General features: G+C 41.3%; 1 protein-coding gene and 1 long non-coding RNA gene across 4 annotated transcripts in view; one reads left to right on the forward strand and one right to left on the reverse strand.

Moving 5' to 3' along the window:
- Pik3cg (phosphatidylinositol-4,5-bisphosphate 3-kinase catalytic subunit gamma) overlaps nt 1–19,600 on the forward strand; it is a 33,520-nt gene extending 13,920 nt beyond the window's left edge. For all 3 annotated transcript variants that reach the window (XM_013152482.2, XM_003469798.3, XM_063238229.1), the window contains exons 8-11: nt 735–865; nt 1,853–1,964; nt 3,240–3,397; nt 15,744–19,600. In XM_013152482.2, the coding sequence (XP_013007936.1) occupies nt 735–865; nt 1,853–1,964; nt 3,240–3,397; nt 15,744–16,022 (680 nt within the window). In that variant the 3' untranslated portion in view covers nt 16,023–19,600. The remainder of the gene's footprint in view (nt 1–734; nt 866–1,852; nt 1,965–3,239; nt 3,398–15,743) is intronic.
- LOC134473558 (uncharacterized) lies at nt 7,208–25,360 on the reverse strand. Its single transcript, XR_010043866.1, has 4 exons — nt 25,251–25,360; nt 8,386–8,553; nt 8,120–8,213; nt 7,208–7,343 (listed from the first exon to the last, which is right to left on the reverse strand). It is a non-coding gene; the product is annotated as an uncharacterized LOC134473558 (long non-coding RNA).
- Nucleotides 25,361–25,423: the final 63 nt, after the last annotated feature.

Here is a 25,423-nt window from a genome sequence, read left to right on the forward strand (position 1 = left end):
AAACTTACAACCACAATCTATGTAAAAGTGAAGAAAATATTCCCCGGCTGGTGAATGCAGCTTGCAACTTAATACTGACACATAGAAAATACATGAATGCCCAATTCAAATCCTTATTACTGGGCATGGAAACAATTTTAGTAAGCAGTTGTTCCTTCTGAATCCATCTCAAACTCTAAACTCATTTCATCGCTCATTAAACTTTTCTCTTGCAAATAACATTTAAAATGAGACAGAAAGATCTGTCACTTATTTTTAAATTCCAGAAATCACATTATCAAAGCTATTACACACTCTACTCTTAGGTACTTTTATAGATGTTTAACATTCTAGTATCAATCAAATATATTTTTACTCAGGTCTCTGATGTGAGAACTGCACAAAACCATTTTCATTTGATGTTGTAATGTAAAAAAGGAAAGGGACAAATCACCAAATAAGCAAGGCTGTGCTCAGCACCTAAGTCCTTTCACTTGTCACTACTCAATGTAACCTTTCCTTTTCTCATTCAGTGGTACTGCAAGAATAGCCCTTACAACTTCCATACCCTCCTCTTCTTTCTCTTCCCAAAGCAAAACAAAAAGAGCAGTACAGACCTGGAAAGTAGCCACTGATTTAAAACAAAATCAGAGAAAGCAAACACCTTCTGCACGCCACTCAGAGACCTAGTCATTCCCCCTGTGTGTCCAGCCTTAGTCACCAGTCTCCATGCAATTCTCTCCATCCTCACCTAGGAATGATAGAGATTGTGAAAGACGCTACCACCATTGCCAAAATCCAGCAAAGTACGGTGGGCAACACTGGCGCATTCAAAGATGAAGTCCTGAATCACTGGCTCAAAGAAAAATGCCCTATTGAAGAAAAGGTGAGCTGGCACTTTCCCACACGCCCAGGTTCCATACAAGTTTCTGTTTACATAGCAGTAGTGTTCAGGTTTTCAAAGGACCATCCAACATCTTGCCTCCTGACAGATGGGTGTAGCGTTGTACTCGTGAGGTAGTAGGGACTTTCAGGGCTTTCCCACGATGTCACAGTGTCTCTGTGTACAGTGAGGGGCTCAGTGCCAGATTCCACTAGCATTCGCTTCTCCTTTGATTAACAAGCTTGCCTTGCATAGAATTTGGCTTTGTAAAACAGTCTCTCAGCGCTTTGGATGGCTATCTATTTTTGTTGCACAGCACAAAGATTTAGTCACCATGCATAAATTCCTCCCTACCTGGGAAACACTGCAGAGCCATCAAAGTCATTTCTAATTGATCACCGTGCTCTAATCTGGATGGTAAATTATGGATGCTGAAAATGTCAGCTGCACCAGCCTCTGAAGTGCATATGCTGAATCCTTCACAAGCTGTGTGGTTAGGCTGTCTGGCTGTCATCTAAATTTCTAGTGCACAGGATTAGCACTTTGCATTTGCATGGTTAGCAGCCTTTTGAACAGGAAATATAATTAGCAGCACTTAGTACTCTGTTAAACATGAGCACTTGTGAACCCAGGCATACCCCCAAGTGGTCTCAAGCAAAACGAGTTCAGTAATGAAGGAGAAATTGCTATGGGTTCGGTACAGTAGTGGGCAAGGATGCACGGAGAGGATTTGAACCCTGTGATTAATTTACTGCTGCCCCTTTGACTCTTATGTCTTTGTGAGATTTGATTCATTGAATCATCACCTAAATATAAGCAGAGCAAAGTGAAAATTGGCACTTAATAGATTCAATGCTTACGAAATCAGGCACAACTTGCTTGCTGTCTGAAAATGGTTCCCAAAAGTATTATTTCTGGAATCATTTGGAATAAATTCATGTCATTCTGTGTAGTTAGAAAACAATTAATATTAAGATGCATTTTAATCAGTTTCAGACAGCAGTGGAGAGATTCGTTTATTCCTGTGCAGGATACTGTGTGGCAACCTTTGTTCTTGGAATAGGCGACAGGCACAATGACAATATTATGATCTCAGAGACAGGTGAGTTTATCAGCAGCTGGTAAGGTTTTTATTGTGGTAAAATACACATAACACCCAATTTGCTAGCTTAGCCATCTTTAAGGATGCAGTTCTTTGGGATTAAGTACACTCCCCTCGGGTAACCATCACCATCATCCATCCATCCATCCATCCATCCATCCATCCATCCATCCCTCCATCTTCCCCATCTGAAACACTTGGTCTGCATCCTCATCATTAAACATTTTCCCCCATTCTCCCAGCTCACAGTGATTTCTAAAGGGAATTCAAGGTAGTGAGCACAAAGTTAGAAGTCATTATGATCTAAGAACACTAATGTGGTGAATGCTCCAGAAAGTACCTAGAGGCAGGAAACAGTTTTTAAGAAAGGAAAGAGAGAGAGAGAGAGAGAGAGAGAGAGAGAGAGAGAGAGAGAGAGAGAGAAACAAGGATAGTGCATGCCCCAGAATTTGATGAGGGTAGGAATGGTCAGTAATGTCAGACAATGTGGAGGAGCCACAACAAAAAGCCCAGAGAGTCGGTCTGCAATGTTCTGTCTCTCTGATCTCCTGCCTCCTGGCTCACTGCCCACTCTAATGGTGGCCAGTGGTGGCCACCACATCATGAGATTTTTCAACACGAAATCTGAACCAGTTTAAGAGTAGGGTCTGAAAAGACCTAGAGTGAGGCAATTGCTTAGTCCCGGTGAGAATAGGAAAGTATAAAAGAGGCGTCACATTTATCAACCACTGTATCAAAATGATAAGTAGCCAACAAGAAAAAAGAAATGAGGCGGTGGTGGTAATGGTAGTAATGGTAGAAACTGACCCAAAGGAGATCCAGGATGATTTATTTTTATTTTGTGCTACTCAAGAGTAAAAGGTGAATGCCCCTGCCCGGGCAGAGGGCAGCATCCATCTAAGCCGGGTTTCACCAAGGACATAAGAGAGTCCTGAGGCTTAATGCTAACATATTAGCCAGAGAACTTTGATTTATGCTTCTGAGAGTAATTTTAAGGTCAGAATCTTTTTTAAAGGCTTTGGCTGTCATCTAAAGAACACCAGAAGGTTACCAAAAAAAAAAAAATACTTGCTTCAGAGAATGCTTTGTGGTTACTAATACTTTCACACACCTGCTAAGATAGAAAATACTACAAGTTAATAAGCAGTGTAAAAAAATGCTCTCACCCAAGACAGCTCATTTACAGGTAACTCAAGAATTATTTCCAGAAATAACCAAGAGTTGGTACAAGCACACGTGCTAGTGTAATAATGTCAGGTGTTTTCTTTTCTCAAGGAAACCTATTCCATATTGACTTCGGGCACATTCTGGGGAATTACAAAAGCTTCCTGGGCATTAATAAAGAGAGAGTACCGTTTGTGCTGACCCCAGACTTCTTGTTTGTGATGGGAACTTCTGGGAAGAAGACGAGTCCACACTTCCAGAAATTCCAGGTATGTCTCCTCCCCTTCCTGGTCCGCGGAGAACACTTGCCTGGTGGTGTGTGTGACACCCTGAGGTCCATCTTTCCTCCCACTTGAGGGCTGGTCCAGCCTCTGCCCTGACCCCTCCTGGCATGACCTCTCTACCACCTCGGTCCATGCTCCCAGTGTAAAATGATGCTTCTGAGAAGTCGCCCCACCCAAAACCAAACTGCAAGAAACTCAATCCGTGAGCAATAGGGCTGTGGAACACCGAACACCAGGATGACCCTGGTACTTAAGAGAGAGCTCTGAGGAAGGGCGCCCAATGAGAAGGTGGCCACTGGGTAGTTTTCTGTGCAGTGCATTCACTACAAGACCCAAACTTCACACCTAGTTTCCAGGCCTCTCAAACAATGTTGAGCCTCACGTGGTTTTTGCTACACGTGTGCGTTTATTGCTTTGTTGACGGAGGGCCTCCTTGCTACACCATAAAATGATCATCTTGTTTCGGTAAAGTATAGTTCCTCCTCTCACTGGGAATCTTGTCAGCGTGACTCCAAAGAGCTCTGGTTTGAGCTGGGCATGGTGGTGCACCTCAGTAAGCCCTCATCTCTGGGATGCTGAGGCAAAAGAATCTCCAACTTGCAGCCCAGCCTCGGAAACTTGGCGACTTAGTGAGATGCTGTCTCAAAATTAAAACTAAAAAGGGATGGGATGTAGCTCAGTGTGAAAGCACTGGATTCAGTCTCCAGTACTGCACCCAAAAAAGGGGGGCCCTCCGTCCTTCTTACCTGTAAACAAGATCCCACATGCGTCTACCGTTTCCCAAGGGGATGGGGTTCACATTTGACTTATTTTTTCATTCCTGTCTGGTCTGTGTTCAGTTTTGTCTACCAAAGTCTCAAATAGATGAGAACACTTTACACTTGCAAATTTAATAACTGTTAATGAACATAATTCAGCAAAGTTGTAACTACACCTATTTTGTAGCAATATAAACACAAGACAGACGTAAAGAGTAATTACTTCTATGCCCATTTGCCTGGGTTGCCCTTAAATAGCCTCCTGCCTTAGTTAAGAAGACATGGCTTCCTTTGCATTCACATCTCAGGGACAAGTGCTTCTCCCAGGTCTCCTCTTGAGTCCGCTATGCCACTTGAGAGCTGGCATGGGCCTTTCGCTTCAGCAGAACGTGTACTCGGGTGGATTGTTTTGTAACCAGTGAGTTGTTTGTTCCCCTGGCTGGTTTTGGACTTGGTAATTACAAGACTCACCCTCCCACAGTTCCAGTGGTGTTATCAGAGAAACTGAGAGCTCTGTGGCCACGTGGTCTAAGGATTTTTAGCGTGTGTGTGTTTCTCTGTATCAACTCACTTAGGTTATAGACTATTTCCAGGGACTTGACACATTTCAGTCCTGTTTTTCTTAAAAGTTAAAAATGGTGTATTTTAACAACTTCCTGGAAGAGAAAAATGGTCCAAAAAAAGAACTTGGAAGGATTTTGCCATTGAAAGAGGGGAAACACTCAGTTCAACTCTCCTGGAAGGTGGGGTTCATCTGTCAGCTCAGACAAAGAACAGCGATACACTGAGGTTCACAGACTCAGCGGCACGGACTTGGCCTTACCGACTGGCGCTTTCTCTCTGGGGCTGTGTTCTCTTCCTTTGCCTGTGCTGTTCCCAAGGACACTGCCCCGTTCTGTGCTGTCCCCAGAGACCCCTGCAGTGCGCACATTGCCCTATACAATCCTAGCAGCACTTCACTTCCACTTTCTGTGCTTCTGCTTATTGGTGTGTTTATTTTTCAAGCTTCAAACATTTATTAATGGAAAGACCTTTGGTTTGGGGAGGACCAGGAGAAGTTGCCCACCCTTCCACGGCTTCCACCCAGCAGTCCAGGCGGAGGGAGCCTTTGCACATTCTGTCCTCTTGATCTGACCGTATTTCTCCATCCTTTGCGACCATCAGCACCACCTCCAGGCCATGTGCACCAGCGGGAAGGTACACCTTCGAGCATTCCGCCATTCTTGCATACAGGAGGTGATCAAAAAATATGGTGACTATTAAACCATTTTTAAATTTATAGTAAAAGTCACACTGCAAGAACAATAAGGCAAGTGTTTCTGAAGCGAAGGAGAGTAATTTAAGTATGTTAAAGGTGATAGTGACAGAGTGTCTTTCACTGTAATAAATTCTCATTGTACTAGTTGTCTTTTTTTTTAAAGGGTTCACCATATGTTAGATCACACCACGTGTATCTATGTTTTGGAGGACCCGCCTGCATTTTCAGTACCTCTGAATGTGCTCACATTGAGCCTTAAACGCAGACAGAGTGTGACATGATAGGTGAAAAGACAGCCCCTTGGGGATGCGCACTTGACATTGAATCCTGGCCTTCCTGCCCAAAAGCAGTGCGCATCATAAAAACTACTCCTCCTTTCATCTTTACAGAAGGAATTAGACCCACCTGGTGCAGTTTTTCCAGGCATCATTTACTTTATCTAAATTCATATATATATATATATATATATATATATATATATATATATATTTGTTGAAAAAAAGATATATGGAGCCTGGCCTGGAGGCTCCCGCCGAGATCAGGCAGCCTGGTGCCTTTGGGCCTCCAGTAGGAAGCACTTGGCACAGCACAGAGGGCTTTGTCTCAGCCAGGAGCCAGCGCTGGGGCTCATTTAAATGAAATATGCAGAATGCTTAGCCCAGCGCCCAGACCACACCAGAGACCCGCTGCCTGTGTATACATCCTGGGAAGGTCTCAGGCGATCCATGAAGTGTCACAAAGCAGCACGTCCCGGTTGAAGGGTGAACGGAGCCCCACCTCCGCCTGTGCACTTCTGCTCCCTCCCGTTGTCTGTTCTCCAGTCCTCCTGTCCCTTCTGCCACCTTTGTCACTCCCAAGGGAAAGCTGAACACATGATGCTAAATTATACGCACAAAATTTCCAGTCTCTGCTTGACAAAGATGAACTGCAAAATCTGCATCAATTAACTTTGACCTCATCAAGTGGTCTTCCTCTTTTCCTTTTCTTTCTTGTTTTTGGCATACTGCTAAACCAAGATTTTGTGTCTTAGTTTTGTTTCCTTTCTAATGTTCTTCAAGCACATCTCCAAATTCTCTCAACAGTGTGTTGGAATCTTGCATAATCAAGCTTCCACGCTGAGGCAAGCTGGGAAATGTTGTATATATTTCCATTTGGAATGAAAGCTGTCCTCCTTTCCAGTGAATTGCTAATTTTGATCTGATAATTTGAATAATTCCGGAGGAAAGGTGGAGAAAAGTTGACCCACTTGCACAAAGGGAGAGGTAAACCTGCTCCATGAAGAATTAACCCATGCACTGCCAGTGGCCCAGAGGCAGAAGCCCGGGGACTGAAAGAGAAATGCTATGCTTTATCTGTCTGCGACTATTAATGCCTAGAAGAGAGGAGAGTTCCGGACCAAACTATAATTAGGCAGACACAAAACAAATCAAAACAGGCCATGATTTGAATTTAAGACCCTGTAAAGTAGCATTTGACACAAGATGCTAAATACACACACACACACTCACACACACACACACACACACACACATACACACATAGTCTTTTTGAGACAGGGTCTCACTATGCAGCTCAGGCTGGCCTAGGGCTCACTTTATAGCTGGTCTCAAACTTGCAGCAATCCTCCTGTCTCAGCCTTCCGAGTGCGGGAATTACATCACACCCAGCCTTGTATGTATATTTTAATAATGACGATTTTGATACATTAATTCTCAAAGAAAATCTCTCTTTTATGGAGGATATTTAAAAATAGTATTTAACCCACTGGTAATTGTTTTAGACCACTTTATTTTAAATTTCAGTGAACACTTACAGATTATACATAACACAAACACATTTGTATCAGGGACAAATGACATTTGACCTCTCATGTTATGGCTTCCTTTTCAAGTTTCAACATAGTAAATGCTTTTTACTAAAAACAAAAGAGAGTAAAATATTTTAAGACATGTAAGGTGTCAGAAACTTATTGCTCTGCTTTCCAAAGATAGTGTCATCAACCTATCAGTGTTTTGCCTTCATTCTGTTGTTATATTCAGCCTTTTAATAAGTTATAGATTAATCAGAACTTAACAACCAAATTTAGGAATTAAGATGTTAGTGCCTTGCTTCAAACAGAGTAAAGTTCACTGACTTCCGGGCAATGATGACTCTGTCACTTTGCATAAACTCTGAGTGTCTCAGCTGGCCCCCACCGTGCAGCTGCTGCCACAGAGCAAACCTTTTGCTGCTCCAGCGGCTTGGTCTGTGGAAGCCTGCTCTCTGCCTGGCCCCACCTCGCCTGCTGTCTCCGTAGGGCCCTTCCACTCCACTGCTCCTAAGGCCTTCAGCTTCGTGTTATTTCTTAGGGTGGTCTTCTGAGATCCCCTCTGTCTTACTTTCTTTGTTAATTTTTATCAGTACATGTTTGCAGCATCTAACAGTGGCATTGCTCTCAGAGAGCTGCTGCAGGTACATAGCATGGCATCATTCTTACCCATCCATCTTTCCCCTACCTCCTCTCCCTCTGTCTCTTGTTCCCTTTCCCATTTGCAAAAGCTCTAGCTCCCTCTTTGCTGTGATCTGTCTTGCTTCCTGTTCCGGGGCCACCCCTCCCCATCCTTGCCTCATGAGTACTCCTAAGCCTAGCTTCAAGGACCTGCAAGACCTCAAGCCCTCTAACACTCCCCTGGGTATCTATGGCCAACTCACCATTGTCCCCTGAGTCCATGCTGTCTCCTCTTCTTTGGCCTCTGTGTGTCTGGACTTTCTCAGTTTCCTGTTCCATTCTGTTGTCTCCAAAACCCTATTCACCACATTCAGAATAAGACAGGCCCTGAATATGCACATATTAAATGCTTTTTATTTAATAAGCATCAAGTGTTGCCCTTGAGAAGGTGAGAGAGCTTTCCAGTTTTATCTCCTTCAAATATAATTGTTCTCCCCAGCCCTCCTGATTTTAAAGTGGTGAATCTTACCCAAGACTGAACTTGGCTTCCACACACGAAGCATCCTCCCACAGATTATTTATGGCATTCTAGGCGCAGGCCATACAGAGCAGAAGCAAGGCGAGAGACGGGCAAAGATTCCTGCCAAGGAATACTTTGTGCTGAGAGCAGTTTGCAGACGGAGCAATTAATCCCGCCCTGCAGGAGAGAACAGAAAGAGAAGTGTTTTTATTAGGCCTTTAGGGCCACATTCAATTTTATGTCGCCAGGCAGATACCAGGTGAGGAAGGAAGGAATGGCCAGGTAGAAAGAACAGTGTGAGCACTCAGCTGAAGTTAGAAAGTTAGGAAAGTACACACAGCCAGTGTTTGGAAACAAAAGGTACAATTGCTTGGTATGGATGGAGCACAGGTGTCTCCAGGGTGTGTGGCCGAACAGGAGTCAAGGAAAGAAACCGGGGTCTAACAGAAAATAGTTCGCAGGTTGGAGAGGTGGGGCAGAGGGAAACAATTAATTAACCACAACTGAATCTAAGTAAAGCCTATCATGGGCCAAGTGGGAGGTAACAAGTTCATTTGTCACGTTAGCCGTGGACTGAGCTGATGGAGGACTTCCCGCTGGGCTTTGCACCCTGACCCACTTTGGTCGGGCGGGCTCAGCCTCCCTCCACCCCAGCAGGTCAGGACCCACCTGCCGCCAGGTTGTCTATTAGAAGTTGCCCTCAGAGAAGGGTGAGTGTGTTCCTGCTACTTCTCCCTCAGCTGCAGGCTGTCACATTGTTAGGACTTGGTTGAGCCTGCTGAAATGAATCATCCCTCTTGGAAAAGAAATGAATCCCAGACGGGAGAGCCGGCTCTCCATGGTATGCATGAGTCAATCCACTAGTGTGTGGCACCATTCAGTGCCGTAGATAGCAGACTTGTATTAGTTTCCACATTGGTCAAGTGCTGCCTCTCATCTGGAGTCTCCTCTCAATGGCTTGTTTCTTTTAGAGAATGTTTTTTCTAACATAAAAATACTACCAAGGACAATGTGCACCACATTGCAAACTGTGCTCTTTAGAAAGATTCTTTGTGAACTTTCTATTGGTTTTTGTTTCTAGGAAGGCAGAGCTTCTTAACAAACAGATTTTTTAAAAAATCTACTTGATAGCGAAATGTATTAGAGTTGCCTTTTGGCTTAGAGATACCTTTAAAGGACCTTCATAGCAGCTACGTAGGATTTGCGATATGTAGGTTAAATTAGTTTCTTTCCCTTGTCTGTTGTAGGTCATTTCCTTTGTTATTCCCTCTCCTTTCTCCATCCACCTTTAATTCTATTTTGATTTTTATGTATTCAGACAGTTCACTTTAGATCTCTTTTAGAACAAGACTGGGAGATAAATGTAAGAGGACTCTACCTATAGGCTATTCAGATATTGATTAATGTACAACAGTTTACTCTGTGACCTTTTTCTCACTAAATATTTGAGAAGAAAGCCCTTTCCCGGACAGACAGCAAGTCTAAGAATAATTTCAGAGTTAATGAAGTAAGAATCCTAACTCACAGCCCATCAGTGCATAGTCAATGTTGGACTAGCCCACCGCCCGCTTTGACACTTTATTAAGTCACCTCATCAGTGACCTGCCTTGATTTTCCAAAATAGCTACTAACAACACTGGATAGCCAGCACTGGATTTTTTTTAAAAACAAAATATAATCCTTCACCTTGGGCTGGAGGTTTTTTTCACTATGTCCAGACAGAAGTCACATTGCTATTCAGGAAAAATTAATTGGGTGTGAACATATTTTTTCATTGATGAATATTTGTGAATTGTTTTTCTCTATCTTCAGCCTTGGAATCTTTCTCTGGAGTTTCTGTTCTATGTGCCTAATGTTACTTCTTCATTTTTATGAATATGTACAGTAATTTCTAGATAGAACAGAGGATGTTAGCTGTCAGAAAATGTATTCCCTGTGTCTTTGGACAGTCTAATGTTGTCACAGATCATCAGTAAGAAGTTAGACAATTATATATAGAAATTGTTTTCCTTTTAGTGAACTGATCCTGGGGGCAGTTTGCAAATCAAGTCAAAGTTTGGGTACAGAATTGGTAATGAATTCTTTTGTTTCCAAGACTCATGGAGGTGGTAGCTTTATAAAAGCAATCCTTTCTTTTGGTACTTGGATGCTATCATTAAGGCATTTAAATCAACAATGAAATCCAGAGCAGATGTACCATGTGGGCTCAACCTATTTATTAGCTACTAATGAATAGTGCTCCAGCTAATGACATTAATAATAATGTAGTGTTTTCCACATCCAACTCATTAAAATGTACATTAAACCAGGTCCCCAAATCAACTTCTTCCCCTTATCTCTTAAGTTTCTCTATTCAGTAATGCAAAACTTCCAACAGGCAGTTGAGAAGAATGTTTGAGAAAAACAACAGGCAGTCCTGGCCAAAGGGAAAATTCTGTTTGTGCAGTCAGTAACTTCTGTGTTCTGGGTTTTCCCCTGAGCTCCCAAGCCACATCCTCATGGTCCCTCAGACCACAAGCTCCTGGGCCCAAGCAGAAGGGTTAGGACACACTTTCAGACCCTGCAGCTGAGTGGAGAGCACAGAAATGAAACTTCTGGGGCTTGAGTGGGTGGAGCAGGTGGACAACCCCACCCCTGCAAGGTAGGAAGCCACCTGCAGATAGCCTCTGTTTTGCTGCGCCCCCACAAGGGCCCCAGGGTCTTCACCCCCCAACACACCACCCCCACTCAACTCACCACCCCCTAGGTCTTTACTGGGTAAGGAGACATTTTGAATAGATGCTCCAGACAAGAAAGTGACCTCCTTAGCATTGAGAAGTGTGTATGTTCCATAACACAGTTCTGTATGGGATTAGTAATGAGTCACCCAGTTACAGAACATTAAATCTCACCACAACCACCCAAAATGAGTATTGTTAATATTACTGTTCTCATTCTATACATAACAAATCTAAGGTCAGGTGGCTTCTTCGTTGACAGTTTATCAGCACGAAATCCCAAATTTGAATCCATATGCACTACCTACAGCAAAGGACAATTCATGCACACCAGATTTCCAAGTCTGTGCATTCAGGTAGGATTGGGCATTGTGTCTGAAAGCATGGGGCATGCAGGTCAGCAAGGACATTCCCGTTTCTTAGAAAAGATGTTGACGTATGAACATGAGAGCAAGCTGAATTAAATTAGCACTCATAAAAGTCACTCAGATGGGCTGGGCTGTAGCTCAGTGGTAGAGTGCTTGCCTAGCATATGTAAGGTTCTGGGTTCAATCCATAGCACTGGGGGGGGGGTGGATCTTATTGGATGACCTTCCAGAGAAGCAAGCCAACTCCTCTCCCTTCATGCATCTGTTTGGGTACTGCCGGGGGTGGCTGAGTCTGCCTGTCACCTCTTAAGTATTTACAGGAGCACCTATGGATCGGTGTGGTAAATGCCTTCAGGTTAATTTCCTTCCTTGAAAACGTTCCTTTAAAAAAAGATTGACCACACAGTGGGCTCCCATAGCAGGCAGCCCCCAGTGTGCAGAAGGATAGGAAATAATTAAAAATCGGAATGCACACAAATTCAAAATCAAAAGGCATCCCTCCCATGACGCCTGTCTGCATTAATGAGACCGTAGCCTGAGGGGCAGGCTGTACTTATGCTCCGTAATTACCAAGAAACGAGAGACCTCAGTGGGTCCTAGGTATGAGCAATAGAAAATGATTCCGGACATCAGTGACCTCATTAAGAATGCAAGAGCACTAAAGATTGAGGCAGCATCCAGGCGACAGCCGAGGCCTGCGCTGCAGCAGGAGCAGCCCAAACGGTCTCCTGCTTCATGGTAAGCAGGGAAGAGATGAAAGTCAGAGGCAGAAAAAGGACTGACAGGTCCCAGCCCTTGCTACAGGCTGGCCTCTGTGCCAGGCATTATCTATCTATCTGTCTATCCACAGCCTTGTTTAGAAGATGCCAGAATAGTCCATGGTTGGATTTGGACTTTCTTTTTTTTAACTTGGATGGGGAGATGCATCCAGAGTCCATCCCCAGTATACACCATGACACAGGCCTGACCCCTGTCACTGCTGTAGTTTCTCTACCACACAAATGATACAGATGAAAGATGAACTAGAAGCAAAAGGAAAAATCACTGTGAACCTTTGAGCTGCCAACATTTATTTTTTTTTCTCATATAAATGTCTTGGGTTAATTGACCAAAGTGAAATGATAACATGTTGCTGCTGTTGTATTGTTATTTTTCAACACAAACACATTTACATGCTTTTAAAAACACTTTTACAATATTTTTGCAACTGCAGACATGCAATTCATAAAGCTTTCCTTGTCTGTCTCCTGTTGAGGGCATTTCGGTGGCCATCCAGGTTCCACAGTTTTAAATGAGGTCCTAGTAAACTTTCTTATAGATAAACTGCTGCAAAACTATCCAGTTTTTCAAAAACATAAATTCCTAACATGGCAATTGCTGAGTTCAAGGATGCAGATTTGTTCTCGTCTCTGTCTCGGCAGTACTAGGGATTGAACCTAGGGCCTTTGTGCTCTGCCCTACCTCCAGCCTTTCTTTCTGTCTTTCTTTCTTTTTTGTTTTCTGATCTTGAGGCAGCCTCTCGATGAGTCACTAAGACTTGTATGCCAGGTTCCGACTTGCAGTTCACCGGCCTCAGTTATGCAGGGATGACAGGTGTGCACCACCACACCAGACTTAGTTTTAAAGTCACGTCTTTTGAGACTGAACTCATCTATTTCAGGTCTACAGTTCTTTCAGTGCTGACGAATGTTGACAAATGCCATCAGTTCAGTTGCTGCCATCACCATTCGGTTCTATAATATTTATTAGCATTGGAAAGACTTTGTGCAAGTTAGCAGATGATTGGCTGAGAAAGTTAGATCTGTCCCCATCTACCATGAACATATTAAAGCTGGACGTTGGGCATTATCTTTAAAGAAAACTCAAAATCAATTAAAAATTTTTAAATTTGTAGGTGACTATTTCCATCTCATTTGATGTTTCATTTATTTGATCACTAAGGAACTGGTTGTTTTTCACAGGATTGTTACCTATTTTTATGTCTTACTGTGTGAATTCTCATATATGTCCTTGGCCTTTCATCTTGGCCAACTATTTATCTCTTCCTTATCTGTTTGTAGTTATCAGCTTGTAATTATCAATTTGTAATTATCAGTTTGTAAGAATCATGTTGCAAATGTATTTTTTGTCATTTTAATAATTGTTTATAACTTTCCTTTTTCCCAAGAAGTATTTAAGTTTTTATAGCTTCTGCATGTTTTCTACCTTGGAATTCTTCTTCATTAAATATTTTCCCAATCTACAATTATTTAAGAATTTTTCCTTTTTTGGGGGGGGGTGGGTTTCTGGGAATCAAACTCATAACCCTGTGCTTGCCAGGCAGGCGCATGTGCCACTGAGCTAAATCCCCAGCCCCCCATTTTACATTTGAGTCCTTAAATTATCTGGAATTTATTTTGGCAGATCACATAGAGTAAAACTTTAACTTCTATTCTTCTTCAACATGATGAGCCAGTCTGGCTTCATTTATCAGATAATAAACCTTCTCCTTGCCAGTTTGAGAAACCATCTATAGATCAGATTTCCATGCCTTTGCACTTTTTGCTATGTTCCAAAAATTTTCTTGTCCTTTTGAACTAGAATAAATACTGTTTCATACTGTTCTGTGCTATATAGTTCTATAAAATGTCTTAATATCTGTGGTGGCAGGCACTGGTTTTTATTACCATTCTTTTTGAAAATATCCTCCCAGGCCCTAATGATTCTGGATGAACTAGAAACCACATTTGAGTTCTGAGTTTAATTGAATTTAATTGAAATTGTACTGTTTATAAATAATCTGAAAATATTTCACATGTTGGAAACAAGTAGTTTATTTCTAAGTAACCCGCCATGTCATTCGCTGCTGTGTAATTTCCTTTTATGTGACTTTGTAAAGTCTTATAGTTTGTTATAAAATAGGTTCTGTTTGTTTTTTGTTTGGGTTAATTCTAGATATAATGCTCTTGTTATTACAGCACTGGTTTTTACAGTACATTCTCCAGTTGATGGCTCCTATTTACAACATTGTATTTGTTAATTTTTATAAAAAGGTAGTTTATTAAAAAAAAACAGTTACAGTATTACTTGAGTTTTTCTTCCCTTGGTGTCCTAAGGAAATAGTTATGTCACTTGCAAATAGTAATGTTATCTTCATTTTTCTGATTTTTATACTTCATTTCTTTTTCTGACATTTCATTATGCAGAATTATTTTGATAATATTAGATAATTCTTCACATGGTTACATTTCAGTTTCACATGAATTTACATGTTACTTTTTTAAAAAAATAAAAATCAGAAATGGATGTTAATACAATATTTTTAATGAACTATTTTTGGTTTGGAGATTAATCTATCTGGTTATGGAATGCTATTCTTTTAGCATTTTATTCATTATTTAAAATATTTATAATCATTACCCTTAGTTCTCTTTGATATTTTGTCTTGATCATGTTATCACAATAAGGTTGGATTATTCTCATGTTACAAAGTTGAAAACCTTGCATCTTTTCCTATACTTTGGGACAATTTAAATGGTATAATCATACCTATTCCTTTAGAAGTGGTCATAACTCACCTGTGTCACGTGCTCCGAAGTTTTCTGCAGAAGCATCAGCTGTCATACTTTTTTAAAGCCCACCCTTTCACACAATGTTCAAAATTTGCATTGAAACTCCAAAGATCAATAATTTTGAGAATCCAACAGAGAAAACCCTAATTCATCTGTTTTCTTAGAAGAGAACAAAGTATAAAATAAAGATGAACATCTAAATCACAGGCACTCTGTTTCCTTCGTTGTTGTGGATTTCATTAGCTCCCAGCAATCATTATTTTTGCTTACATCAAGTTTATTGATTCCAGGATGATGCTCAAAAGTGAATCACTCCTCTTTAGAGCTACCGATAGTTCTACCCTCAATTTCCTAAGAAATAAATTTAAAAGGTAGGCTAAGAAATGAGGTGAAACTTAACTGAATTTTCTAGTTTTTCTTGAGCATAGCCTAGATCTACGTAACTACACAAATGTGTTTAAAAGAGTCTAAGAATAGATTTTATTCTCAAGTTTTTCATCTGTGGTAGAGACCTGGCTGGCATGTAATGGTTTCTTCTTGTGAACAGTAATGCCACATACATTCCAATAAACCAAGATGAAATAATCATCTTGCTGATAACAGAATGACAAAGGAATCTATTGATATTTATCTTACAGTGCACACGCGTAAGTATTTGCTTGTCAAATGAACCAGTTCTTCCAGCCTGCATTTACTGTAACACTAACAATAGTGGTGTCTTTTCTATCCAGGATGTCTGTGTGAAAGCTTATCTAGCCCTGCGCCATCACACAAACCTCCTGATCATCCTGTTCTCCATGATGCTGATGACCGGAATGCCCCAGTTGACAAGTAAAGAAGATATTGAGTATATCCGGGATGCCCTGACAGTCGGGAAAAGTGAGGAGGATGCTAAAAAGTATTTTCTGGATCAGATTGAAGTTTGTAGAGACAAAGGATGGACTGTGCAATTCAACTGGTTCCTACATCTTGTTCTTGGCATCAAACAAGGAGAAAAACACTCCGCCTAGTGCTTTGGACTAGAATGAAATAGTGTTCTACAGCTTCCATCAGCATGCCAGGCACCAAAGTTGGAATTAAAATGCAACCAAGCAAAGTGGAATCTGGCACTTAAGAAATACAGCTCTTTCCCTAGATGAACTCCTCAGTGGAAAAAAAAAAGTTGGTACTGCTGGTTGTTTGGTGAATATCGAGGCTGGGTCTACTTGCAGGTCTGTTTCTTCTCATTTACTGCAGCAGGGTTGGAGAATATGCTAAGTTTAAACAGACTGAGAAGTTCCTTTTTGTGCATGACCCTCTGACCATCTTACTACTGAGTCCTCTGTAAGTTCTTTAGAGTATTTGATGACACTTGTTTTCTGTCAATTGTGGTTATCTTGTATTCTTCAAGTTTGCCTTAATCACTTTTTTCTCATTGCTGAGACAAAATACCTGACACCCAAAGTGAAGAGAGAAAAGGTTTTGTTAGCTCACAGTTTGCAGAGGTTTCAGTCAGTCATCAACTGGCTCCAAAACAGGGTGGCATGGCAGAGGGGCACCACAGAGGAGAAACAGTTCAGGTGGGCAGGAGGTAGCCAAGTAAGCGAGACATGACCATAGCTCCGTCTGTCCCCTACATCTCATCCAGGCGGACAGCACTAACACCACGGGTAGGCCCCAGCGTCACACACGCTAGATCCAGCCACTTCCCAAAACAACCCCCGTGACCAAAAGAGGCTCTGGAGAGACAGCTAAACACAAGCCATAACAAAGCTCTTTAGAGAGACAAGATGTAATCTTTGTAACTTTTGTCTCATTCCTTAAAGGATGCTTCCAAACACTCCCATCCTGTGTCTGCAGGTATACTAAAGCCCAATAAGTCTTTTCGGTGTGTTCTGCAGTTAGCCTTTTACAGTACCCTGGGTTCAAATATGCAACAGAGAAGAGGCTTTTTATCTCAGCTCTACCAGAGTGAATTACCAAATGTAATTCCTGTAGCCTTCTCCTCCGTCCCCACCCCCGCAGGATCAGGAAGTAACTAAAGGGGCTTTACCTGCATATTTTCTCTCTCCCCCTTTTCCTGCCTGTCTTCTCCCCCAGTGGCCACTGTCCCACATCCCTGTATGGACTTGGGATATCTGCGAGGATGTCTTTCCGTAGAACTCAAAAAGTTAGTTGAAAAGAATCTCTACCCCAGGATTAAAAGTGTTGTAGGTTCATAGTTATGAAGACATTTTATGGATTTTTTATAAGAAGGATATTATTAAAAGAGCTAGTCTGGAAAATACGAATTCATTTCCAAATACCTTAATTTGAAATTTTTGGCATGAACATTTTTTTCTGTCTTTTTTAATGCAAAACGCTGTTTGGTATCTAAAAGGTATCCCCCGTTCAGAAGAACACTACTTGCTTTCAGTTTAAAGGACTTTTAAACTTTGATACATTCCTAAAAACAGTTATGAAATCTTTCTCTCAAAAATATCTTCATCTCTTAAACATCTTATCACTTATTGGAAATGTCTAGCAACCTTAGAGAGATCCTTAAATTATTTATCTGATATCATTACCTACTGTTAAGAAATTACATAGAAGTGACTATGTTACTTGAGTCTGTATTTAAGTATAATCAGTTGTAAATCTTTCACACAGATGACACTTGGCCCAGTGATATAGCCCAAGCCTATGTGTCTGTGTGTGGGTGTGGGGGTGGGGTGGGGGTGGGTGTGGAGGTGGGGGTGCAAAAGCCAAGTGCAGTTTAACGCTGGCTATAAACAATAAGAAGTTTGAGGGACACCTTTTAAAAATACGCTTGCCAGAGCTCCACTCTGAGATTATGACTTAATTCATGGGAGATGCAGCTAGACACAATACTCCGAGCAACTCCAACAGCCAGGGGACCAAGCCCGCGTGGTCCTTGAAGGTGCAGGCAGCTCAGCCTCCCGGAGCCTCCCCCAGCTCATAGGTGTCTACAGAGATTTACTCTTCCAGGCAAATCCTTCTTTCACAGTCTTACTTTACCCTTTGTACAGAGGACTATCCATGTAGTGAAATTTTATGGTATTTCTAGGCCATAATTCCCTACCATTCTTTTGAAGAAAGCCAGAAGGATTATGCTAATTTAAAAGAGCATGCTTTATTTTTGTTTAACTGTGTGACTTGACTTTTAGTACATTCTGCTTGGTGGTTGGTACTCGCCACATTTTGATCATATTTTCACCCCTGTCTTCCTCTCTATCCTCCCCAAAGCCCTCTTCCTGCCTCTACCAGGACTCCGTCCCTATTCCTTAAGATGGCTATTTATTTTGCTCTTTAAATCGTTTATATTTTGAGTCTCTCATATTAGAGATGGCATATGATATCTAACCAGAGTGTGGTCCCAACACTCTGTGAGGCTGAGGCAGAAAATCATAGATTCCAGTCCAAGCTGGGCAACTTGGTAAGTCTCTATCTCAAAATGAAAATTTTTGTTAATTTTAAAAGATTGAGCATGTGGCTCAGTGTGAAAGCCCTGAGTTCAACACCTAGTCCAAAAAAAAAAAGAGTAGCCTAAAGAATAGCTAAGATCAAATCTTCTAGATTCTGATTTTCATTTGAATTGCTGAAATAATCATCTTGATGATGAAGCAGTTACAAAGGACTGTGTTTATGTTTAGCTTATTGGTGTATATAAATATGTGCTCATTGTTCAAATGAACCAATTCTTTCATGAAGCTGAAATATTCAGCAAAAGGGAGAGATATGATCTCATCTTGAGCTTTATTCTTCCAGATTCCAGTGAGAGTGTAATTTCAACTCATCGACTTTTGGTTAAACAAAAATCACCTTCGTATCGTCCTTCCTTTTCTCGACAAATTTTATGACCAACAATTTTTATATTTTTTGAAGTGTTTTAAAACTAGAGTTATTCTGCTAGACAACTACCCACAACTCCATTTTCACTGCCAAATGAAAACACAGATCACAAGTCAAATTAGATTAAGGTAACTTTTATGTGTATTCAGGACTGGCCACATAACTTGCAGAGTTCAGTGAAACATACAAACAGGGACCTCTCATTCAAAGATGCTTAAGAAATGTGAGCTGGTCACAGATTAAACTGAGTCAGGTGCCCATGTCAGCGTGGGACACAGCATGGGTGATCACACATGTTCCACGCATCTGGTGCTGTGTGTCTGAACAAGGGCTTTGGGTCTGGTGCTGTCCCTGGAAACCATGTCTGCGTGAGTACAGATAAAGTCCCTGGTGGAACTAAAACACGTCATCTCTGTGACTGCACTCTGGGGCCTAAAACATTGCTTGTGGAGGGGAATTCGAGGCACTGAAAGGAAGGAAAGTAGAGGTTTTGGACCTAGTCCCGTAGGACTGGAACTGTCTGGCATTAGTGAAACTGGGGGGGAGAACGGAAGAGGATGCCAGAGATAAAATATATCAACCAAAAATAATCTTGATTTCTCAAAAAATTAACTATGATAAACATATCTTTTTCAGAAAGTGATTTTTTTAAAAAATAATGTTAGATACAGGAATTGTATAACATGATTTGGAAGCTATTGGTTGTGTATTAATAATGAATTATTTTTTGCAATAAACTCAAAAATTTTTTTTAAAAGTTTCTGGAGCAAATTTTTATCTTTGATGTGCTGGGTTTGCTTTTCATGATTATGTAATATATTGGTAATTATATTTAACAATATGAAGGAAACAAAATAAGTTGGGATTTCTTAAGGGTCCTGGTCTGTTCTGAGGACTTAGTTTCAGTTTCATCCAATCCGATAATTCTGTACCCCAACTTACTATTAACCAAACAAGTGCAAATTAAATTCATTTTCCTGCCAACTTAGCAAAGATCTATACTGCCCAAAGTTGGTACTAGAGAAAAGGCACTGTATCACACATTGAAAGCTTTAATGCAAATTAAAAAATTGATGTGTGGCATTTTGACAAAATTTATCAAATTGAGAAAGTAGCTACACAATGACCAAGCAAGTATCTATATAATAAAGTACACAACCACTCTGAAGAATTTCTCTTTCAGAAATGATTGTGCAAATGTGCAAACACTATGGTCAGAACTAGTTACCAGCATTCTAGGTAATAACCAACAAGGAGAAGAGCCTAAAAAATCTCTCAAAGGGCCTTGGTTAATTAATCACATTCATACCATGGACCATAATGAAGACTCTGAAAAGCCAAACCAGATCCAAACATACGAGCACCAAGGTAGATCTGTCACCACCTGAGGAGTGAAACAAGGTGGTTACAGCACAGTACCGCACTGTGATCACATTCGATTTTAAAGGTAGGTTTATCTGTACATTAAAAAGCTAAAAGGCCGAGTGCGGTGGCACACATCTGTACCCCACTACTCTGGATGCTCAGGCAAGAAGACTGCGAATTCAAGGCTAGTCTGGGCCACTTACAAGAGCTTGTCTCAGAATAAAAAATAGAAAAGGCCTGAGGGTGTAGCTCAAAGATCAAGCACTCCTGGGGTCAAGCTCCAGTACCACCAAAAAAAAAGTAAATTAAATTTAAAATGGGTTGGAGGATATATCACATCATACTATTAAGAGTGCTTTTACTTTGCATTTATTTTTATCTTGGGTTTAAAGAACTTGATTTTCATTATTTGAATTTCTTAATAAGGAGGAAAAAATTAAATATTTTCATTTTTTAAAATGTAGTCTGCATTCTAGTTATATCCTGTAGTTTAATTCATTCCTCATTAAAAGCTTAGAGAAATTTGTTTCTCAAATTTAAAAAATCCTATGGAGTCAGTAATTATCAAACAGTAGTATCAGAGCTATTGTAGTTTTTATTGTTTCTATTCTATTCTGTTCTGTTTGATTTTTACTATGTCCGAAGGTATCTGCAGAAAAATGCATTAGGGTTTTGAAGTCTTGTATCACTTACACTGGTTTGTTTAGATTGGTTTGGTTCTGTTTTATTATCCTTGGTTTTATCCTCTTTAAAATAAAATTTAAAAGTAAAAAATAAAAATAAATAAATAAATAAAGCTGTTGTGGGCACTTTGGGACATGATGACAATTGTGTTGGAGCTCCCTGCCTTACTGGACCCTACCTGACTGTGACCACATCCTGCCATGCAGGGCTGACTCCTCCCCCAAGAGTGAGGATCTGGGCCGCTGCCTGTTCAGCCCTGAGGACTGCTGCCCACCTGGTGTGACTCTGGGAGGTTCTGCAAACCTACTGCGGCTTGGTAGCCATAATAAGCCCTCAGCTCACATTTGGGGTTCCCGCTGGGAAGTGCAAAGAGCCTCATTCTCACAAATGTCAGCCTTTTCTGTGTGTTTGTTTGTTAGCAGGAACAATTATGGGTCTCTGCCTGCTGCTTTGCTAAGAGCCCTCCACTGCCCTTGGTATGCTGACTTGGAGGATGCAGTGGGGATCGGGACACCCAAAGGAACATGGGGTCCATTGGCAGCACCACAGCTGTGTGTCCTTACAGTTCACAGCAGATGAGCAGCTTCTGAGACTCCAGCTCAGAATCTTTTCATCACACTAAAAGTTAAAATAGGTTCCTACTCTCTAGCAGAGATCCATCCACCATTATCTCTAACTACTATTTATAGTCAAGTGCCAGGTTATGGTTGAATAGTGCCTTAAATCACCAAATGTATATGGTAGCCAAAGCCGTACTGAGCCCCAGTACCACTTCCCCCAACACACACACATGCACAATGTGCACACACACCCTGCACCTTTCCTTTGCATAATCACTAAGCCCTTGTTCTACAAAGCAGCCAGCCGTGTGATTCCTGAGGGTTTCTCCTGGGGAAATCCCCAAGCCACAAACCACTGCCAAACCTCTGACTTCTTCCTGGCTCTGCTCTGTTCAATCCTTGGCTCAAGAAAGCAGAGAAGACAATTCCTCCACTTTGAAGCAACTCCTTGCTCTTATTTTGATAGCCTAAAGGAGATCTGCAGGCTTCCAGAAAGTAGGTTGTCTTGACGTACTTAATCTACGTCAGAGACTTACAAAATCCTGGAAGAAATACAGAGTAAATGTGTGTGGCGGTAGACATGGGTAAATTGTCAGCCAGCAACTTGGAGACAATCCATTGTAGACTCTGAGAAAGATTTAGACTTGACGGTAGCTAAGTGACTTAGCCACATGATCATCCCAAATCCAAGCACTAATCGTCATCTGAATAAGCTGCCCAGCTTCTCTAAGCTTCTGTTCTCTCTGAAAACTGGAGAGGACAGCAGTACCTGCTTTATAGAATTGCTGTGCAGATTAAATGAAATAATAAAAGTGAAGCAGTAAGTAGGCCCAGGGTCTGCCCTGGAGTGAGTTAGTGCTCCACGAGTGTGTCTTTCCTTTTTAAGGACATCAAAAGTCCAGTGGCTGCATCAGTGGAGTGTGACTTTGAGGAGCACTTTAAAGTAGGGAAATCTTATGATTTTCTAATATGGTGTCATCATCCCAGCAGAATTTCAAGCAAAATAATTTCCATTCTCTGTGAACACCAGATACCAAGAAATCTTCTAAATAGCACCCTTCTTTGATGAGTTATTCTAATCAATGTAAATTAGTTCCTGGGTTCTCCAACTGTAGAAACTCAGCACAGCTAGAATGGGTTGACAGTGCTAACTCTGATTTGCTTTTCTGTTAAAATCAGCTTTACTGAAGATCAATTTCTGTAAAATTTGCCAATTTTTAAATATGCAAGCAATCCTGTGGGTTTTAATAAATGCGTATTTGTCACTATAGTCAAGATAACAATTTCATCATTCCAGAAAGTCCTCTTGTGTCTCTTTGCAATAAATTCTCTCCCACCTCTCTTAATCCTTGAAAGCTACCACAATGCCATCTCTGGAGTTTTGCCATTTTTAAAATTTCATTTCAGTGGTTTCATACAATACATTGTCTTTTAGGTCTGGCATCTTTCACATAGCTCAATGCTTTTTTGATCTATTTGGTTGCCTAAATAAAATATAATTTAGGAAGTCTCACTTTCTGGACACCTTAGCTGCAGTGCATTCTAGAATCAAATGCCAACTTTCAATTTTAATTGTCTATGCTAATTGCTCCAGGTCTATCTTATTGATAACGACTCCATTATTACCTTGTTGCTGCTTATACAAGATGAAAGGCAATAAGTACTTTCATTTCTTCTGGTTTTGGAACAATGCAGGGCCAGCAGAGGGAAGGACAGAGGGACATGCAACATTCGATCTTCGCAGAGAGCCCTAAAGAGGACATTGTCTGGAGCATTTCCCAAATATTAATGTGCACACGAGCTCCCAGGGATGCAGACTCCAACTCCATGCAATGGGAATGAGGCGTGAGAGTCTGCATTTCCAACAACCTTCCACGGAAAGCCAGGGCTACTGGCTCCAGCCTCTATAGGAGGGAGGGTAGATGCTGTGAGTGAGGAAAGTCAAACAAACAAGGAGGCTCAGGATGTCCCAATCTGTGCCTGAGAAATGCTACTCAAAGACATGAATTTTATCTTACATGATGCAGTACATACACACCTGTTTCACCTACAATCTCTGATTTTTCAGTGGTGCTTCAATTTTCTTATTCTGTAAAATGAGAAACAGACTGTCTATCTCTGCAGTAGGTAGATCTCTGTTACAGTGCCCAGTGATCACCACCTCCTGATATTCTTGCTTTTGTGTGATCTCCTTTCCTTGTGTATGGGATGGATCTAGCAACTTGTTTTTGATAAATATAATACATTATAGGTGATATAACATCACTTCCAAGATGAGGTCATAAAAGCCTCTGTCTTCCATCTTGCTGGCATCCCCAGCTCTCTCATGCTTAGCTTGATGGAGCTGCCTGTCATGTTCTGAGATTCTCTGTGTGTAGGGGCATTGTCCAGCGACATGTGTGAGTGAAATGGAAACACAGAAGTAAGGAACTTTTGGAGCCACACACTCAAAACCTCCTGGAATGCATGGTTAGAGGTAAAAAGAGAGTCTACAGGGCCACAAGTCCAAGTGAGATCAAGATGCACTGTCTTAAGAAATGACTGCTCTGGCCTTTGTCCTCTCCATACTCCAATTTGTCATTTAGATTAGTCTCAAGCTCAGTCATTTAACAGACCACCCTGATCATTCCTTGTCCTTTCTTTGTCTTCTACATGAGTTCCTGCAGAGATGCCCTTCTTTTTCTTTTATCCTTGCTTCCTGGTTCTGTCAATAAAAAGCCTCAGAGGCTCCGGTTCTCTGTTGCCTTTGAGATTTGCTCATGGTGAGGCATCTTAGTTAGGGACAGCCCCTCTGGCCCCTCTTGGAGTTTGGATTGGACATTAGCTTTGAGTATTCTTTCATCCATTGCACCATGCCACAGTTGTGAGCTATAACCCCTGTGGAGAAGTCTACGAGGCCGGGAAACCAGGAAGGTCTCCAGCCACCTGCACAAAAGGAGTTGACTTTGGTCAGCAACACCTCCGTACATGAGGACGTGTGTCTTTCCAGTACAGCCTTGTGAAAGATCCTGCACTAGAGAATTCAACCAAGTAATGCCTGAGTTCCTGATCTGTGGAAACGATGATGAGATAGCAAATATTGTATTTTGATGTCACTAAGTTTGAGGGTAATTCATTAGGTAGAAGAGTTGTTTGGATGATTAAAGAAGACAGAATAATTAATGTATTTGAAAGCACTTAGCATAGTGCCCAGAACAGAGTAGTTGCTTGGAAATATCAGTCACTCTAAAACAGCATAACCACAAACATCATCAGGATTTGTAAACAGCAGTCATAATCAGTAACGTAGTCCGTGTGTATAAACTCTACTAGTTTCAGCTCGCTGAGAAACCTTCCACCCAAAAGGCCATACTTATACAAATAAGCATGGAGATAATTATGTATCCAGTGTGTTTTACATAGACATGCAGACAATCCCACTTTTGTCTAATTGTATTCCATACAACCCATTTTTGTAGGATTGTTTTTCCTCAGTCTTAGAGCTGGACCAGGTACCTCTGCAGGCACTTGGCTGATGATGAGGAGGACAAAGAGGAGGTTGACAATGGTGACAGAAAAGGAGCTCCCATTACACTAAGCCCTGTTTTGCAAAACAGTGATCCCACATTTTCTTACTCTTCTGCTTCTTCTTTCTAGTTTTTCCAAAGGTGCAAATTCAATGTCTATTCCAAACCGAATAGAAACCATCAAGAACCATTTAAGGGAAACCAGTCCCCAGCTCAGAGTGCCACTTCTAACAGCTATGACAGCCTTTCATCTCAATGAGAAAAAGATGTTAATCAACACTCAAACGCCCACCTGAAGAGCTGCTGGCCATGCTTTCACTCCTTCTTCCAATTAGATTTTAACCTTTGCTCCACGGGTCTCTCAAAGGCAGCTTCAACTGGCGGGAAGCTAAGAGGTGGCAGTGAAGGGTGAGGAATCACAGCTGTGAACACTGAAACTGGTATTTGAAACCGGTTCAATACTAC

Source organism: Cavia porcellus, unplaced genomic scaffold (genome assembly GCF_034190915.1).
Source record: "Cavia porcellus strain 051 isolate PalLab524CR breed Dunkin Hartley unplaced genomic scaffold, mCavPor4.1 scaffold_2, whole genome shotgun sequence".
In the NCBI taxonomy this organism is placed as follows: Eukaryota; Metazoa; Chordata; class Mammalia; order Rodentia; family Caviidae; genus Cavia; species Cavia porcellus.